Source organism: Rhamphochromis longiceps, linkage group LG18, assembly GCF_057381845.1.
Source record: "Rhamphochromis longiceps isolate RC_006_pf linkage group LG18, R_longiceps_female_GT1.1, whole genome shotgun sequence".
Taxonomy (NCBI): domain Eukaryota; kingdom Metazoa; phylum Chordata; class Actinopteri; order Cichliformes; family Cichlidae; genus Rhamphochromis; species Rhamphochromis longiceps.
The window spans coordinates 12,721,462-12,741,264 of NC_140574.1; the positions used below are offsets into that span (position 1 = coordinate 12,721,462).

General features: G+C 38.7%; 1 protein-coding gene across 1 annotated transcript in view; it reads left to right on the forward strand.

Annotated features, from left to right (window-relative positions):
* Positions 1-8,691: 8,691 nt before the first annotated feature.
* LOC146647833 (dynein axonemal heavy chain 8-like) overlaps positions 8,692-19,803 on the forward strand; it is a 35,543-nt gene continuing 24,431 nt past the window's right edge. Inside the window, exons 1-19 of the mRNA XM_085390021.1 lie at positions 8,692-8,806; positions 9,082-9,233; positions 12,527-12,710; positions 12,806-12,969; positions 13,209-13,385; positions 14,306-14,419; positions 15,030-15,137; positions 15,236-15,337; positions 15,438-15,584; positions 15,671-15,868; positions 16,096-16,172; positions 16,291-16,390; positions 16,474-16,593; positions 16,680-16,815; positions 16,907-17,094; positions 17,557-17,637; positions 19,172-19,288; positions 19,369-19,485; positions 19,639-19,771. Of these exons, the coding sequence (XP_085246147.1) occupies positions 8,692-8,806; positions 9,082-9,233; positions 12,527-12,710; positions 12,806-12,969; positions 13,209-13,385; positions 14,306-14,419; positions 15,030-15,137; positions 15,236-15,337; positions 15,438-15,584; positions 15,671-15,868; positions 16,096-16,172; positions 16,291-16,390; positions 16,474-16,593; positions 16,680-16,815; positions 16,907-17,094; positions 17,557-17,637; positions 19,172-19,288; positions 19,369-19,485; positions 19,639-19,771 (2,530 nt within the window). The remainder of the gene's footprint in view (positions 8,807-9,081; positions 9,234-12,526; positions 12,711-12,805; positions 12,970-13,208; positions 13,386-14,305; positions 14,420-15,029; positions 15,138-15,235; positions 15,338-15,437; positions 15,585-15,670; positions 15,869-16,095; positions 16,173-16,290; positions 16,391-16,473; positions 16,594-16,679; positions 16,816-16,906; positions 17,095-17,556; positions 17,638-19,171; positions 19,289-19,368; positions 19,486-19,638; positions 19,772-19,803) is intronic.

A 19,803-nucleotide genomic window follows, 5' to 3' on the forward strand; every position in this document is an offset into this window, starting at 1 on the left:
TTCGTCTTCTGTGAGTTTTTCCCATATACTTTGACAAAGTATGTTCAAAATTCTATCCGGATATACTTTTATTGCACTGGCAGTGTATTTAGGATGATTGATATACTGAAAAAAGAAGCCACTGTCAATCACTTTTCTGATGATATTGCATGGCAGCAATCAGAGATTACTTTTCTGTGTTTATAATTCCATCAATTTTGATCCCGACACCACTGACTGTATGCCCAAATAATAGCAAAGCCTGCACCGTGTTTTACAGGTTGTGGACACTCACCGTTGTACCGCTCTCCTGATTGCCGTAGATACTAACAACAGTTTTAATCATTTCATATTTATCATTCATCACTCTGTAAAACCTATTGCCACTGATTTTCAGAGCAGTTTTTGTGTAATTTTGCGTACCTTAGCCTTTTCTTCCCTGTTTCCTTTAATTAAGAATAGCTTCTTGACAGCCATCCTTCTACTGATCCCATTTCTGTTGAGGCTTCAGTGAAAAATAGATAGATTAACTGAAGGACCAAGTTTTCAGTTAATAGTTCACTGAGAATCAAATAGGTGGTGCAAAAAAATATTGTATCCTTGTCAAACCTTGTCCAAAAATTATGTGTTTTTGGACAGGCTGATAATAACAAAACATACAATTTTAAATCGGTTCTTTATGTCGTCTGTTGGGGGAAAACTCTGTAAAAAACCCAGGAGAAATAAAGACACAATGAGACAAAGTTACTTTCTTTATCAAACGTGTACACGGGTGAGCTGCTAAGAACAACTCACAACGTGTACAGAGGCTGGGCACTTTTTATAGGAAAGACAGTGAGAACAGGATAAGAAAAATACAAAACAGATAAAATAAACAACTCCATATGTGGCGCTAGTCTCGTCAGCAGAGAGCTGGGAGAAAGCTGTGAGAGATAAAACAATCTAAAACAATATGTCCCAAAACAGTATGTCTTTGCTGAGAAAGTCTAAAAAGATAATTCTAAACTAATCTAACCATAGACAAAAGGGCATGCTTGCACATTTAAAAGAAGGTAAAGAAACATAGAATCATTTTTCCTGTAACATTCCCTCCTGTTTTAACTTATTTTAAATGTATACAACAATTGTCTGTGAAGGTTATTTATTAAGTATCTTAAGCAATTTTTTAATTTTCAAAATGTCAGCATAGCAGAAATGGAAATCATTTGGTCTAAAGAATAAAACAAAATAAAATAATAAAAAGAACAAAGAAAATCATAGTAAATGAAAATCATAGTAAATGAAAATCATAGTAAATGAAATAACAAGTGGAATAAACAAGAAAAAATAATAAAACTAAACTACAAAAAATAAAAGGATGAAAACCTTATGTTTAAAATGATGAAAACCTTATATTGTACCTGCATAAACTACTAATGTGTTAATCAGTGCATGATCACTTGACAAGTCATTTTTAATCACCACGTCATTCATTAGCAGTTATTACAAGTTCTCCTCTAACAGAATTGCAACGGGATGCTGTTCTTCTTGAGGCACGGCAACATAAGCAGTCATTGTAGTTGTTATCTTCTTTGAAATCATTACTCTTAGACATGGCGGTGTAGCTGCTCCAGATGTGTGGTCAGTGACATATTTCTGCAGAATGGTCAAATTCTGCAAAGCTTCATAAATGTCTCCGCTTACAAACTCCTCCTTGTGATGCTGTTAGCAGGTCTAGAGTCAGTCTGTTCTGCAGCACCATCGTTCTGATGGCCTTCTGTTCTCCTGCTAAAGCCGGTCCCAGGGTCTTTGTCAAAGTTGATGCGTCGTAGCAGAGCATATCGGTTGATCTCCACATGATCCCGCACCTCGGCAGCTCCAATGCCGGGGATCAAGCTCTGTAAGAATTTCACTCCTCCTCAGATGCGAAACTCTGGTTCCTTTACTGCTTGGTGCCGTCCGTGCACATCCTGTCTGGTACTGAGTCTTTGTTTGTAGTGGCATCCGGTAGATAGGTGAGTAGGCAGCTCCCCCACTGCCCGCGATCCATTGTTCATCACACATACTGGCAGTTGCGCTGCGTTCAGCTTGTTCAGTAGAATTACATCAGGCAGTGGGTCTGAGACTTGGGGCCAGGTCAGTAGGTAGGTCTGTCCGGAACAGTTCACATTTGTGGGTGATGATGACCTCCAGGTTGCTTTTGCTGGGATGCTGTAGTTGGCCTTGGACCAAAGAGTACCGTAGCCTGGATGTGTTGCCAGGCCCAACAGACACCAACTGCGATCTTCAGGTATGCTGTACGGCCACAGGCCAGACGTCTGCGAGGATAGGGGCATATGGGTACATGCATAGCAGTCAGTTTTATTATTCCAGTGAGCTGTAGTGTTCATAAACTGCCACCAAAAGTTAGTGGCGTAGCCATGGGGAAACTTGGTGTACTGTCCTTTGTCATACAGTGTCTGCCTTTTCTTCATATTGCGTGACTTGTTGTCCCTCACGGAAGCAAAGATGAGGAGCCCGGCCATGGTCAGGGCCACTGCAGTTATTAAGAGCCACTACCTCATGACGACGGGACACACCCTCCTGTCGCGAGTAGACCCCCCGGCCAGGAAAGCTGACCCCTCCACCGGGCGAGATCACAACAAGTGGGCAAGCCTGCTGTCAGCTGTGTTTAGATGGCTTCACTTACTCGCCTGCAGTGACTCTGATGGATCCAGGATGGTCGTTCCGCAATTTTGCAAGCGGTCGGTGTAGTGAGGAGGACTTGGTATGGCCCCTCCCACCTGGGTGTGCTCCAGTTTTTCCTTTGGAGCACCTTGATCAGAACCCAGTCACCGGGCTTTAGTCTGCAAGACACTGGAGAAACATCATCAGGTTGTTGATTATGTACAATGATCTCTTTGTTTTCCAATAGCTTAGACATCCATTCTGCTAATGTGTTTTCTCTGATTGCTTTGTCTATTGGTTGACTGGTGATCGGCAGTGGGAACGGCCTGCCATGAATGATTTCAAATGGAGTTAGTTTATGGGAGCCTTGCGTTAAGCGCATCCACATTTTCACTAAACCCAAACATTCAGGCCACGGCCTTCCTGTTTCTGCCATGCATTTCCTGAGCCTTTGTTTTATAGTGCTGTTAGTTCTCTCTACAAGGCCTGCGCTCTGAGGGTGATAAGCACAGTGGTGTTTTATGCTGAAACCGAGTGCTTCAGAGACCTTAGTGATGACATCATTTACAAAATGAGTGCCGTTGTCTGATCGTATCAAAGCTGGGATGCCATATGTGGGTATGAAGTGATTGCACAGACACTTTGCTACTGAAATTGCATCTGCCTTTTTCACTGGATAGATTTCCGGCCATTTTGAGAACACGTCTATAACCACTAGGGCGTATTTCGACCCTTGACATTCGCTTAGTTCAATAAAATCCATATGAATTGTGTGAAAAGGATAAGGTGGAGTGGGAAAACGGCCTCTTTTTGGTCGCAGATTTCCCTGAGCATTATATTTTTGACACGTCATGCACGTTCTGACAAATTGTTTTGCTGAAGTTTCAAAATTTACAGTGTAGAAATGAGAGTTGACAATACAGGTCATTCCCCCCGATGACAAATGCGTATAGCCATGAGTCACTAATGCCGCCATCTTGTGGAGAGATTTTGGCAGCACTGGCTTGCCATAACACATCATTAAGTCGTTTGTCAGAACTGCACCGTGTTTTAGCCATTTTGCCTGCTCTGCTGTGCTTGCTGCTTTTTGTTCATTTTTCAACACATCCAGTGGAATCTGATGTGTGTTTACTGCCATCAATGTGATGTTTGTCTTTTGTGCCGCCAGTTTTGCTGCTCTGTCAGCAAAGTTATTGCCTGTAGCAATGAAAGAGGCGTTGTAAGAGGTTGGCATGCTGAACTGGTTTTCCGGTTGGTGTAATCATTCCTCTGGTTTTCCAGATTTTTTGCAAAATGATGCACAGCAGAGAAAACATACTGGCTTGTCTATATAAATGGTTATTTGTTTATCTTTGTGTATTTCACATGCGCAAATCACAGCTGACAGCTCAGCGCTCTGTGCAGAATATGAAGAAGAAAGTGGTTTTGCTTCTATTATTTTACTATCTGTGGTTACTGCGTAACCTACACAATTTCGGCCTGTGCTGTAAGGTCAAATGCTGTTCTCCTAGCTTCCACACTTGCTGATCATAAGGTGGATCTGGGCCTGGAGTTTGTTTAAATCTCAGAATGTTGTGATACTCGGTCGGTTTCTGGAAAGTGGATGTGGCGGGTGTCATTTAGCATGCACTCAGGTGTAATACCAGAAAAGAATGGCATGACTGCTATCTTAAGTTTTGTCAGAGCGTCTCTACCTAGCAAATTTACTGGACACGACGGGTCATATATGCATTTAATAAAGCACCTGCGGCCACTTGCTGTATGTACTAGTTCTAAAGGGGCAGTTAATTGTTGTACAGTTGTGTGGCCTGAAGCTGACTTTACAACTAATTTGTCCTTTGAAAACTGTCAGTTTAAGTGGCTGCCTCAAAACTGTTTTGCGTTATTTCTCTGTGGCTTACTCCTACAATCTCGTGTGAAGTGACCTTCCTCTCCACGGTTCTAGCAGGCGTTGTCTCTATGTTATCTGCTGTTTCTGCGTGGCTGTCTGCAGCCTTGGTGTTTGTGACTTTGCTCGCCTCTCTGTTCCTGATAGCCACCTGCGAATTAGTGTTTTAGTCTGTTGTCAACACGTCAGCCTTATTTCTAAGTTACAGAATGCTTCTTCTCCTTTTTTTTTTTTTTTTGGTTTGGGAGAATAGATGCAACTCTACATTTTCACTTAAGGCATTTTTAGATAATTTCTAGTTCTTCAAACAATTCATGGATCTCACACATTTCAAACTTTCAAGTTAGGGTTGTTTCCCATTTATACAAATATATATATATTTAACTTTGCATTGCTCACAGCTCATAGCTCTAAACCTAGGCATTTTTCAATCATATGCCTAATCACTATGTGTCACTGTGATTCTCAAGTATTGTCACAAGTTCGTTTAAATTCGTTTCCAAAACCAACAAAATAATCAAACAAAAACATAAACGTGTCAGGACACAAAAGAAAAAAGAAAAATGCTGCCACCCGAACAAGGCAGAAGTCTGCATATGTTGGCTTGTAATAGCATGCAGCTTGTAACATGGTAGACTAATGTGCCTGTGTTAATTCAGCTCCATATTATTGTGTGAAGTTGCACTGGGTTGGGAGTGGTTTTGTGTGTGTCACATTTTTGGTGAGCCAATGGCTGGAATGGGGTTGGACTAATTAGAGGCAAGTGTACTTGATTGCACTGATACACTGGTCTACTTATAGCCCACACTACAAACACTGCTGTGTTGTTTTGTCTCTCTGTGCAGGTATGTAATGTGATGAAATCAGATATGTTTGGGATGGATGGGTTTTGCCCTATGAATTTTATATTAAGTGTGTCGTTTTGTCTCTCTGTGCAGGCCAGGGCCTATTATATGCCACAGCCTAAAGGCAGCAGAGTTGCAGAGGCTTGAGTGACCACTGACTATATGCTTGCAGGGTGGTGGGTCTCCAAGGACAACTTCTAACCCTGTTAAAGGCAACATGTGGAGTGCAACTTGGCTGTGTGGCATAGCTGGCTCTGGCCTTGGGACTGTGTGTTTTTATACAATTCTTAAGTGGGACACTGGACTGTTTTATCTTTTATCTCTTGATATATTTTTTGTCAATAAATTATCTTTTAGAATTTTATTGACTGACATCTTTTTGCCCATGACTGAAACGGTTGGTCAGACCTAGAGTCTTTCTTTGGGTGTGTTACAGCAGCTTCTGCTCTAAAAGAAACAAATAAATAAAAAGAAAAGAAAATGTGTAACATGCTCATCAGCTTAGCAGTGTCTACATATTTAATTCAGCTTCTCAATCCTGTAGTTTTAGCTGTTGTCTACAGGGTTTTGCTTATTGGTTGTTATTATAGGTGTGCTCTATATCTCAGCAATGTGTCATTCTAGGATGATAGGTTTCAAGCTGGTCAAGTGCCTCTATGCACTTCATTAGTTTAGTTATTCTCTGTATTGTCTTCATCTCACATGTCATTACACTGAGTTTCAGCAAACCTTAAGCTTGATGCAGACTACTGCTTAACAATTATCCACCTCACATCATAACCGATTAAGGTGCCTCTTCATATTAATATTATGTCATTGTTAATATTATCCTCTTTGTCTTATATAACAGCAATAGCACAATATTTTATCAGTGTGTACCACTATACTACTCCTGAGCCAATTTGTTAGTTAGGATCATCTTATTCAGCAAACAGATAATTTAGAATTCATCCAATCTGCGGTCACATTTGTTCTCTCTGTTGCATGGCGGACCAGGCAGTTCTATTATAATATATTATTTATATTTTATTTTGTATCCATCAAGGGCTTCAGATGACCTGCAGAATCATCCTTTTCCCAGGGTGGAGACAGTTACCTTTTCACACACTGTCCTTGGCTGAACAGTGACACAGCCTTAATATACCTTATTTATCTTATTAAAATATTTTCGTGTGAATTATTTGCTTTATATTCATTTTATACATTCTGGGCATGGTCATCATGCCAACTGTGTTTCATTGTTAATATCACTTTACAGGTTGTTATCCTTGCTATTATTAATTTCAAATACTCTAAAGATAATTTCTACTGTAACTTTCCCTTTGTTCATCTTTATTTCGTACTTTTTATATTTATATCTACTCAGTGGGGTCTGTTTTCAACCCTTTTAAACTACTACAAAACTACTGTGATCTCTAGTTTTCACTTAATAAGGGATTATTATGTTCTTCCTGATATGGGTGTTGCTGCAGATGCGGCTGCAGGAGTGAGTGATGGTTTACTAAAAGGATTGTGGGAACTGCACAGTGTCTCGTCTTCTGGTTTTACTAAACTGGCAGTTGAGTTCTGTTCTTCTGACTGTTTATATTTTGTTTTCTTAAATCTCTCAGTTTACAGACACTGTTTTTGTCCGGCGTCTGGACTTTTCTTTTCTCACCACTGCTCGTCAGCAGGAGTGAGTTTTAATTTCACTTGCTTGATTACCCATCTTATTTATGTATTTACTTATTTTTGTTTAAGTAATATATACACAATACAGCTGCTATCACCTTCGCTGGTATTAGAGACGAGAGTGGTTGCTCACACGCCCTTCTACTTTCGGACTATTTCCAAAAGCGGTGTGAACTTTACGAGACGGAACTCGACCGTTCTCTCAACTCACCAGCACGTCAGTGAATAGCAGTAAAAGAAAAACACAGTAGGAGCAGCTCAGTCTCTTATTGGACCGTGAAAATTCAGCTTGCTCCATTAATTAAAACAATACACATTCACAGCTTCGACGCGCGCGCGACCAGAACCCTTATGATAAGGGGAGCTCCCAGAGCTACTTACTCCCTAGACCCAGTCTAGACCCAGCTGGGGGAGCTACCCAGAGCTCCAAAGCTACCAGTCGACGAGCTCCCAGAGCTACCAGTCGACGAGCTACGCTACCAGTCGACGAGCTCCCAGAGCTACCAGTCGACGAGCTACTTCCGCTATTTTAAATTCCCTGAATTCAAAATGCGCTTTTACGCAAGATTGTGTCAGTGTGTCTGTATCTACCTGGTCAGTGTCGCCGGGTCTGGTCCACCTCGATCGGGTCCCACCACCGTGGGTCGCTTTCTAAGACGTTGGCCAAGACCCGAATTTAAACGCTCTTGGACTTTTAGCACACACCTGGTGTGTGAGCTGTCGACAGACGAACAACGTGGACTGGTCACGGAGATGGGACACGATGGAGGCGCTCCGGCTGTCGAAGGACCAAGAAATGTTGGGGGAAAACTGTAAAAAACCCAGGAGAAATAAAGACACAATGAGACAAAGTTACTTTCTTTATCAAACGTGTACACGGGTGAGCTGCTAAGAACAACTCACAACGTGTACAGAGGCTGGGCACTTTTTATAGGAAAGACAGTGAGAACAGGATAAGAAAAATACAAAACAGATAAAATAAACAACTCCATATGTGGCGCTAGTCTCGTCAGCAGAGAGCTGGGAGAAAGCTGTGAGAGATAAAACAATCTAAAACAATATGTCCCAAAACAGTATGTCTTTGCTGAGAAAGTCTAAAAAGATAATTCTAAACTAATCTAACCATAGACAAAAGGGCATGCTTGCACATTTAAAAGAAGGTAAAGAAACATAGAATCATTTTTCCTGTAACATCGTCTAAGTCGTCTATTATGTATAGACACAGTCCTGGTTCATCCACTGAGTTAAGTCTTTTACCCTTTAGTGATTCATAGGTCAGGGATCAACAAACAAAGAAATCGTTTCTCGGAAAATGGTCTGATGCAAGGACTTGACTAGAGAAGACAGTCAATGTCAACAGAAAAGCTTTGAAAAGACTTTCAGAAAGTCTGGAGAACTATTGCTCAAGGCAACCTTAAAAAAATACATGAGCATTTGGCTCCTTGGAAGCAAAATATCAAAAGCAAAAAATATCATAATCAGAAGTGTATATTTTGGCTGCTGCAAGTACAACTGGAACACGCAAAAGTCAAAACATCTCATTCATTTCACATGTTATATTGTCTATGTTGATATGGCAATTATGGTTTAAACACATCTGATATTATACAGTTACACATTTTTCATTTCACAATTTTTTGTCTTTCTTTTTCCTTCTTTATCATGAATAGCTGGCTGCTTTTGATCAGTTTTTTGCTGAAGGAGGTTGCAAAACCATTTCCTTTGTGTATCAAGAATCTGCAGCGCCAGGACCAGGTTGGAATAAATCTCGACTCCAGTATTTGACTGTCACATGTTATCCTGCTTATTTTTTTTATTTCATACTAAGTAATACTGACCACTAATTTAAAACAAACTAAGATTAGAGTATTTTACTTTTCTGATTTTCAAGGCCAGTCATAATTGGAGTTTTTACCAAGTTCATGTGATCATTAATGATTTTATCCCTGTGCTGGTGAAATATCCTAGTTTTAGCAGAAAAAATTAAGATCTGTTTTATGTGTCATTTTCATTTTTTAATTTTCTTCCAAAATTATTTATATTTTATTGCAGAGTGTGGTCGCTCATATCCTGGTGCTGTAAAAGGAGAAAAAACACTGAGGCTGTTTATGCCCGATTTGTCCCAAATATCCCTGACAGGTATTTGCTGCTACTTTATACGGACAAGAGAGGACATAGCTGTGAATTCTGAAAACGTACATGAGGTAAGAGGGTACTGAATTTGTATGGTGGTTTGTTTCTATAACTATTATATAATTAAAATATCCATATACAGTATCTCACAAAAGTGAGTACACCCCTCACATTTTTGTAAATATTTTATTGTATCTTTTCATGGGACAACATTAAAGATATGACACTTTGATACAATGTAAAGTACTCGGTGTACAGCTTGTATAAGAGTATACATTTGCTGCCACCTCAAAATAACTCAACATACAACCATTAATGTCTAAACCGCTGGCAACTAAAGTGAGTACACCCCTCGGTGAAAATGTCCAAATTGTGCCCAAAGTGTCAATATTTTGTGTGGCCATCCCAACACTGCTTTAACTCTGTTGGGAATGGAGATCACTAGAGCTTCACAGGGTGCCACTGAAATCCTCTTCCACCCCTCCATGATGACATCATGGAGATGGGTGGATGTTATCATGTTAGAATGCTGTCCTGTGGCTCAGTTTCTGAAGGGAGGGGATCATGTTCTGCTTCAGTATGTCGCAGTACATGCTGGCATTCATGGTTCCTTCAATTAGCTGTAGCTCCTCCGTGCAAGCAGCACTCATGCAGCTCCAAACAGTGACATCCCACCACCATGCTTGACTGTAGGCAAGACACACTTGTGTTTGTACTCCTCACCTGGTTGCCGCCACACATCCTTGACACCATGTGAACAAAATAAGTTTGTCTTGGTCTCATCAGATCACAATTAATCCATGTCCTTAGTCTGCTTGTTTTCAGCAAACTGTTTGCGGGCTTTCTTGTTGTAGTACCAGAGTCAGCTTGTAGTCAGTTTTAATCAGTTTTGGGTTGCTTTTAATCTTCTTTACTTTGTTAGTTTTCTTTATTGTCTATTATATTGTCTGTTTTATTCACGTTTCAATATTTACCGATTTATTTGATCTTTTTTTCATTCATTCATTTATTTTACACTTAATTAATTTTCTTTGTCTGTTTAATGTATGGTTTTTAACTTTTATTACTGTTTTTTACTGGGAAGCACTTTGGTCAATCATGTTGTTTTTAAAGTACTTTATCAATAAAGTTGGATTGAACACCAAATTCAACACACCTTCCGATTTGCACCTGAGACACTAGGAAGGGAAAATGGCAAATTGGGCACAATTTGGACATTTTCACTTAGCGGTGTATTCACTTTTGTTGCCAGAGGTTTAGACAATAATGACTGTGTGTTGATTTAAAGGGGACAGGAAATTTACACTGTTGTACAAGTTGTACACTGACTACTTTACGTTGTATCAAAGTGTCATATCTTCAATGCTGTCCCATGAAAAGATATGACAAAATATTTTTTAAAAATGTGAGCGGTGTGCTCACTTTTGTGAGATACTGTCTAATAATATTATGATTTGTGTTTTTATTTACATTTGTCCAAACCATTTTAGAATCGGAATGGTATAAAAAAAACTAATATTTTTTTAATATAAATTTAAACAAAATGTACAATTTTTTCCATATAAATCGTTATAAAATCATATCTAACAACCTAACAACCATATATATAATATAGATATGTGATTTTATAACCATTCCAGTTCTAAAAAGGTTGGGACAGTGTGTAAAATGTAAATTAAACAGAAATCATAATCTCATTAGTTTCATAAGCCCATACTTTATTCACAATAGAACATATAAAACATATCAAATAAAAGTCCCACTTACTTCCAAGCGGATGTCAGAATTTTCTTTATATGCTGAAAGAAAATGGTTTATCTGTGAAAAAAATCCAATTTAAACACACAATAAAGTGTTTTAAATTCACAGGACAGCAATATGGTAGTTTTCATTGGACATACAGACATGATTTAGGATCTGGGTTGGAAATTATTTTTAAAAACCTAAGTGTGCATTTTATATGTCTTTGTGTTCACTGCTCAGAAAAATAAAGGGAACACTTTTACAAAACATTGTAATTCCAAGTCGATCACACTTCTGTGAAATCAAACTGTCCACTTAGGAAGCAACATTTACTGACGATCAATTTCACATGCTGTTGTAGAAATGGAATAGACAACAGGTGGAAATTATAGGCAATTAGCAAGACATCCCCAATAAAGGAGTGGTTCTGCAGGTGATGACCACAGACCCAACAGCAGGACCGCTATCTCCACCTTTGTGCATGGAGGAGCATGAGGAGCACTGCTAGAGCCCTAAAAAATGACCTCCAGCAAGCCACAAATGTGCATGTGTCTGCTCAAACAGTCAGAAACAGACTCCATTGGCAGTGGGCCACTAATGGTGTGGGGTGGCATTTCTTTGGGGGGGCCGTACAGCCCTCCATGCGCTCGCCAGTGGTAGCCTGACTGCCATTAGGTAGCGAGATGAGAACCTCAGACCCCTTGTGAGACCATATGCCGGTTTCTCCTAATGCAAGACAATGCTAGACCTCATGTGGATGTCAGCAGTTCCTGCAAGATGAAGGCACTGATGCTATGGACTGGCCCGCCCGTTCCCCAGACCTGAATCCAATTGAGCACATCTGGGACATCATGTCTCGTTCCATCTACCCCAGAATGTCCAGGAGTTGGCGGGTTCTTTAGTCCAGGTCTAGGAAGAACTTTCTGAGGAGACCATCCGCCACCTCATCAGGAGCATGCGCAGGCGTTGTAAGGAGATCATACACGCACGTGGAGGCCACACACACACTACTGAGCCTCATTTTGACTTGTTTTAAGGACAGTACATCAAAGTTGGATCAGCTTGTTGTGTGTTTTTCCACTTTAATGTTGAGCGTGATCTGATTTCCATTGATAATTTTTGTGTGATTTTTGAGCACATTCAACTACTAAAAAACAAAGTATTTAATAAGAATATTTAATTCATTCAGATCTGGGATGTCTTATTCTTATGTTCCTTTTATTTTTTGAGCAGTTTATGTAAGATAAGATAAGGCTTTATTGATCCCATGGCGGAGAAATTCTTGCATCCACATAATAATTCTTGTGTTCACATAATAATTCTTGTGTTCACATAATAAACATCACATAATAAACTTGTCACTTTTCAGCATTCCCTGTATTAGTTTAGGAAAAAGCTAATATGATCTAACCCTCCTTCCTTAACATATTTTTAAATCTTGAGGTCACATTTGACATCCAACCGTTTCACTAACATTATAAAACAATCTGACGTCCACACCTATTTACAATGTAACTGTACTGTAGAAAATAAATCTGTTTAAAATACTTAGATTTATATCACAGATGTTTTGGCTTTGGTTTTTATGACGTTATGGGTGACTTGTCTCCATACTTTGTAGGAGATCTTTTTTGCAGTAGTTGATGCCAGAGACGGCCTCCTGAAAGGAATAAGGAACACTTACAACTTTCTACTGCCTGCTCTCGATGCACCACAAAACTGGGGCACTATAGAGTCCAGACATGGAGTAAAATGTAAAGAGAACTTAATGTACACAATAAAACGCTGTCTTGACTCCTTAGAAGGTAAAAAAAAATGCTTCTTCAGAACAACATACTGTAGCTAAATGGCTGGTTTTAATAATTTAATAATTTTGTACTTTGTTATGTTTGTCCTGCAGAAATCCATATAAGCAACAAGTACATTGTTCATCTGACTACATTCACACATATTGACTTCTCTAAACTGGCCAGCCTAAATGATATGAAAACTGCAGCTGCCAACTGTGAGATGGTCCATCAACTGGAAAAAAATCTTTTGCAGTGGTGCAAGGAAATTGAGCAGGTTTGTTAAATCATTCAAACGCACAAGTGAAGTGCAGCCTATGAACCCGTGGCTTCAAGGAATACAGTTTACTGGCCAGAGATGATGACTTCATAAATGAATGGTATATATTTTGTTAGTATGAGAGAAAGGAAATGAAAGAAGAGACTGAAAAGGAAAAAAAGGAAAAGAAAAACCTGCTGTAGTGGCTTGCTGTAGAGTACTGACTGAATTAATGTAACCTTTTCGGTGTACATCAGGTCCTCATAGAGAGTGATCAGCTGAGAAAAGGAGCTGATTCAGAAGGGCCACTGAGTGACTTAGAGCACTGGAAAGGAATGTCTATAAGGTTCAACTCTATCATCACTCACATCAAAAGCCAAAAGTGCAAGACAGCGGTGATGGTGCTCCATATTAGCAGATCCAAAACTGTAAAGGTACTCATTCTCAGTGTCAGTCACACTATTATAGTATTTTTTTATGTCCACTGTTTAATGTAAGATAATACTTGGCAGTATAATGTATATACTGGTATACTGTAACAACATTATTTGTTGCACGATATAATTTTTTTAATTACCACACCTCTGATATACCTCTGATATACCTATTTCTAATCTTGTTCACATGTGTCCAAAAATGCAAAGTCAGTAGGTCACTTCAAACATATGCTCAATGAATAAAACTCTTTCAATAAAAATCTCATGTTCTAAAATCAGCAAAGGGAAACATTTTATTGTAGGTTGGTGTCAGACAGCTCCTCCACACATAACAATGAAACAACAATGAACAATGAAAGTGAGGCAAACACTAATAGGCGTTTTTCCTCACTAAAAAATAATTTGTGCTACACAGTTTTTAGTATTTTAGTATTTAGTTATTATTCTGTTTTTATGATGCCATTAGGCCCACTTATACAATAATAACTTTGGTATAACAATAACAATATCGAAATCTAAAAATGAATACCTTCAGACATATTGCATCTATAACACTGTGTGCATAGATGCAATATGAAAAACTGAATCTATTTGATATATATAATAAAAATTACATGCAAATTATATAATAGTAAGATTATTCCTGAATGATCAGTAATTACTAATTTTCGCTGTTCTATGATGTATCATGGATCCATAAATGTGATTTGTGTATTTTGCATCGTGACCATATAATTCAGGGGATATTGCCTCCATTTTATGTACAAAAAATATGTTAAAAAATTTAACAATAATAATAATTATGATAAAATCAGAAATTTAAATTACTCCTTGAAACATTTAACAATAAACAAACATTTACAATAAACAACATATATTGTTACCTTCATCACTGTCATAAACATGTACCTCTGTAGATGTGGCGGAAGCTGGATACTAGGATAACAAGGTGTGCCAATGAGGCAAAAGACAATGTGAAATTCCTGAGCACACTGGAGAAAGTTCTTCAACCTCTCTACATCAGTGACCCGGTATGTACAGTCAACAATTCCTTTCCATTAAGAACTTGCAATTGTTAGAATTTTTAGTATTAAATAAAGTTTTACCTCTGAGCCAAACAGTGTTTTTGTTGATGAACTGATGTTAAAGCACAAGCCAAGTATGAAAGCACCTATATCGCATACACAGCTATTTAAAGACATGTATATAAATTGTAAAGCATTCAGGCTGTAAACCAACAGTGTTGGGGGGAAAAGTATGGTCTTTTTTACCAAATGAAGGCAATAACAAACAAATGCAAAATTCTGAGTAGCTATTGCTATGCACTGAATACAGGAGGTCTTTGACAGGTTTTAAAATAGTCTTTTATTTGCCCCAGACTACATCACAACAAAATGATCAAAAATTGCCTATTTACTATTCACTTAGAAACAACGCTAGTATTCAATTCATAGTCCATGTACTATACATTAGTGACCATCTTACATACTGTTTTTTTCTTTTAAATAAATATGGATAATAGCCTGTTAATAGTTCAATTTTTGTACAGTAAAGTTGTTCATTACAAACTTAAGAAATACAAATTATATCAGAGCAAACAATATATTATAAATAATGTGACTATACTTGGTGTCATTTCAGGTTGCCATGATGAAAAATGTGCAAAATGTCATCAGTACTATTCACATGATTTTCAGAGTTTCACTGTACTACAACACGAGTGAAACTATATCTTCACTGTTCATCAAAGTAAGTTTACTTTGTTGGGTTTTTTCATTTCATTCAAAGAACAAACATTTAAGATCCAATTCCCTTTGTACAACATGTGATACTGAAAACTCTTCTAGGTCACAAATCAGATGGTTACAATGTGCAGATCGTACATTACTGACAATGGCAAACGTCTCATATGGGACCAAGATGCTGATAGCATCATCACAAAAGTGCAGGTGACTGTTACACTGTGATTAGTACACATCAGTGTTATTACAGAGGCATGACTGCAGCAGTACACAGTTTCTGCTGTTGTTAATCTTTTGTCTTTTGCAGCACTGTACCTCCTTGTACCAGGAATATAAGTCTTGTTTCCAGACAACAAAGATGGAAACAATGGCTGCACCTGGAAAGAGGCCTTTTGAGGTTTCAGAGATGGAAATTTTTTTGAAGTTTTCCAACTTCTGCAAGCAGCTTGAAAAGGTACGGTCTATTTTAATTCCTAAAATATGTATGTCAGTCTTGTCATAATGCTTTGCCATATAACAGTAAGCATTATTTTTTTCTAGATCACACAAATAATCACAGTGTTCAAGACATTTGAATCACTTAACAAGTCCAACATTGAGGGCATTGAGAGTCTAGCCAGACAGTTCAACACTATAGCCATGAATCTGAAAAGAAAGCAGTATGATATGTTGGCTCCAAGGAGTGCTGAATTTGAAGCAGATTTTGTCAAGTTTACAGAGCAAATCTGTTACATTGAGGTATGTATAGTTGTGTACTCATTATGCCTAAAACATGTAGCTGCTGTTTTCCTGTGCATTGTTTAAATCAGGAAGCATCATAAGGGTTGATGATGTTTTCTCAGAGACCTGCAAAGAATTTACATATACACAAAACCACTAATCACAGACATCACTCATTAAGACATGGTCACAACTGAAACATGATAAAGTACTAATGAAGGTTACATTTGTTACCTTTTCTACAGAACCAGCTGCAGACTTTTATGAATTCATGCTTCTCACATGTGAAGACATCTGAGCGTGCCATTCACCTGATACAGCGGTAAGTGTCTATATATGATATTTTAAGCAATTTAATATATCACTGGAAATATTATATTAGAAATATAACATTAAATACTGTAATGATTTGTTATTACTTTGTTTTTTTAAATTTGTAGTTTCCAGAGGCTGAACATTCCCTGCATTAACGCACACGTTCCCCATCTTTTGAGTCATATTCTTCAGCGTTATGTCTCAGAAGTAGAGTTTGTGAGAAAGGTACCTATTTTATTGTTATTCGCTAATGCCATTTAAAATAAAATATAAATGCACAGATTTTGTTTTACAAACTTCCTTTGCAGCACTATGACAACCACAAAGACAACCCTCCACTTGCTAGGGACATGCCTCCTGTGGCTGGACGAATTGGTTGGGCCAGGCACCTCTTCAAAAAAATAGAGGAACCCATGTTACACATAAAAGTAAGGCTAGATTTCTGTCAGCAAACATTTTAAAGCTACTAGCACTGAAAGATTTTAATGTTGCCTCACTCTGTCATCCTAAACAGGAAAACTCGGACATCCTGCTCAGTCCTCAGGGACGAAATGCAGTCAAAATGTACAATCAGACTGCAGCTTCGTTAGTAAAGTTTGAGTGTATTTACCACCAAGCATGGCTCGAGGAAGTATCGCAGATGAATCATGGTTGGCTTAAATTAAATATATTGATAACCTTGATGGCACACCGTATCTGATTCTGTTAGTATGACTTTACTCTCTGTGTTGTTCACAACAGTCTTAAATGTCGCACTGCTGGTTCGTCACCCAAAGACAGAAAAGCTAGTTGTCAACTTTGATCCTAAAGTAACTGAGGTCATACGGGAGGCAAAGTGTTTGGTGAAGATGGGTCTCCTGGTTCCAAAGCAAGCCTTACATCTTCTCAACATCGAAACAAAACTCAGTGCTGATCACCATCGATTACAGGCAAGTAATAACTATTTTTTTTCACAAAATGATTATTTAACTTAATGTAAAATAACTTTATATTATAGCACAGTGGCACGGTGGTTAGCACTGTTTCCGCACAGCAAGAAGGTCCTGAGTTCAATTCCACCATAAGGCCGGGGTCTTTCTGTGTGGAGTTTGCATGTTCTTCCCATGTTTGCGTGGGTTCCCTCTGGGTACTCCGGCTTCCTCCCACCGTCCAAAGACATGCAGTTTGTGGGGATAGGTTAATTGATCAATCCAAATTGCCCGTGGGAGTGAATGTGAGCGCAAATGGTGGTCTGTCTCTGTGTGTTAACCCTGACAGACTGGCAACCTGTCCAGGGTGTACCCAGCCTCTCGTCCTATAGCTGGGATAGGCTCCAGCGCACCCCGCGACCCTGAAAAGGTTAAGCGGAAGCGAGTGGATGGATAAAACAACTTGTTGTCCTTTTTTTATAGACAATTTTGGAAGATTATGAGTCCACTTGTGAGAAAATACCTGAAGACTTTTCCAGCTGGATGGCTTCAAAAATCAAAAATGTAAGTACATTACAGTAGATGGAGCATTTTGTGGAAGAAATGTCTCAGCTGTTAAACATTGTTAGTTAATGGCAGTGTGAATATGTTTTCCACTGTTCAGGGCTCTAGACTAACTGCCACGGTTTCACTGGAGCACCTAACTTTTTTCTTAGGTGCACCCAAATTTTTCAACCGCATTGCTTAACACCGCAGTTTTGCAAGTTCACTTTTTTTTTAATTGCTGTCCATACAGACAATATTGATTTTTGTAAATAATTAGCTAACAAGCTTGTCAACACAAAGTTCTTTATTTGAGCACAGTTCTACAAGAAAGATGAGTTACTTAAAAAGTGCTGGTGCTTAAAGTGCTTCACTGAACTGAAATTTAAACTTAAAACATCTCAAGATATATTAAATAAAAAGAAAATCTAAATTAACATCTGAACAACTTGATATCTTATGGACTATCGCATGGACTATTGCAGTAACAGGCCCTTGAGATGGCCAACTCCTGTAATTTGGCCTTTTTTCCCCCTTTTTTTTTTCAATATGTCTCTGATGACACCCATATACTGGGCGGCATTATTACTGTACGTGGGGTGTTGTGAAGAATTATTTTGGACTTGAACTTTGGAAATGAACGGAACTTCATTTTTGGCAATATTGTAGACAATGTTAAACTTAATCATCATCTCGGCCTCCTCTGACGACCTGTTTGCTGCTGGCAGTGGGGAGAGGGGAGACTTGGGGAATGCATTTATTGCAGCATATAATGTGTTTTCTGGATACACTGTGCTTTTTCAGCATTTCAATTCAAAACGTGTTAGCACCACAAATGCAGTATTGCCAGGGAGCTTCTTTCCGCACTCATGACAGTAAATGCAGTGCATCATGTTGTCAGATTTACTGTATCTTAGCCAGGGAAACTGGTCAAGCCACTCTCTTTGAAATGTATACACTTTCCCCCTTTTACTTTCAGTGGGCTCTGGCTCGGAGTCGATTGTATGTGGCTCATTATCTGATGCCGTCTCATGACCAGTGTTAGACATTACCCATTACCTGAGAGGTTGATGGCTCTATGTCAGAGCACTGGCTATGAATTTCAGACAGATCAGGCCTTAACTTAACGAAAAAGTTGTCAATTGTTCTTTTCATCTTTTCTCATTACCCACAACTCAATCCATTTCTATCAGGCCTAGGCTACTCACCTCTCTCTATCAGCCTGCACTTTCAAATGTACATACACGTAAGCCTACAGGAATATCTGGACCACAGCCAATCAGAGAGGTCCCTCCCTTGACTATCCCCGATTGGTTACGACCATGATATGGGCATGATGTGTGTCTCTTGTTGACCACACGGAGGCTTTCAGAGTTACGAAGATTTTTTTTTTTTTTTACTTGACCGGCTGGTCGTACTGGTGCGACCTAGGCTTTCTTTAGTCGCACCATTGAGAAATTAGGTCTCAACCCTGCTGTTGCCATGCTTTTTAAAAAAAAATTTTTTTATGGCTGTTGCATCATAATAAGCTTTAATGTCTTTGGTAACTCGCAAGGTTGAATCTGCTCTTCAACATGGGGCAGTGCTGATCACCTGGTCATCCTTACTCCTGGACGAGTTCTTCCAAAGAGTTGACACGGCTTTGTATGAGCTCCAGCATCTTGTGAATAAGGTCTGTTTCTGTGTCATTCATTAAAATTTTCCTTATTGTGCATTTATAATAAGCAAGAACCACATTTCCTTCTTTTTCAGGTGCTAAATATTAGCAAGTTACACATTGATGATGTCCTTAAAGACATCTCAGAGACGGTGCTGATTGAGCTCTCAGATGATCCAACTTCAGTTCAGCATCTGATTGACCATAATAAGGTATGGCCACTCGTACCAAATCAAAACACAAATTTTAGATGTTTATCAACCGAAATGAATTTAATTCTGCTAAAGTCTTCTCCTCATTTTTAATTTGCCTTTACAAATAAGTTGTGCCTTATTCACCAAATACATATCTCAACCTCTTTTTAGAATCTTTGTAAAAAGTGGGCGAAAACATTGAATTACAAATGTAGTCATGTCAAAACAGCAATCAAAGAGCTGGACACTGTTTTAAGTGCTGTTTATGAACCAAAAGGCTACAAGACAGAGGAACCTGTGTCAGGTGATGTCAAGGCAGAGTTTTAAGTGTTGCAT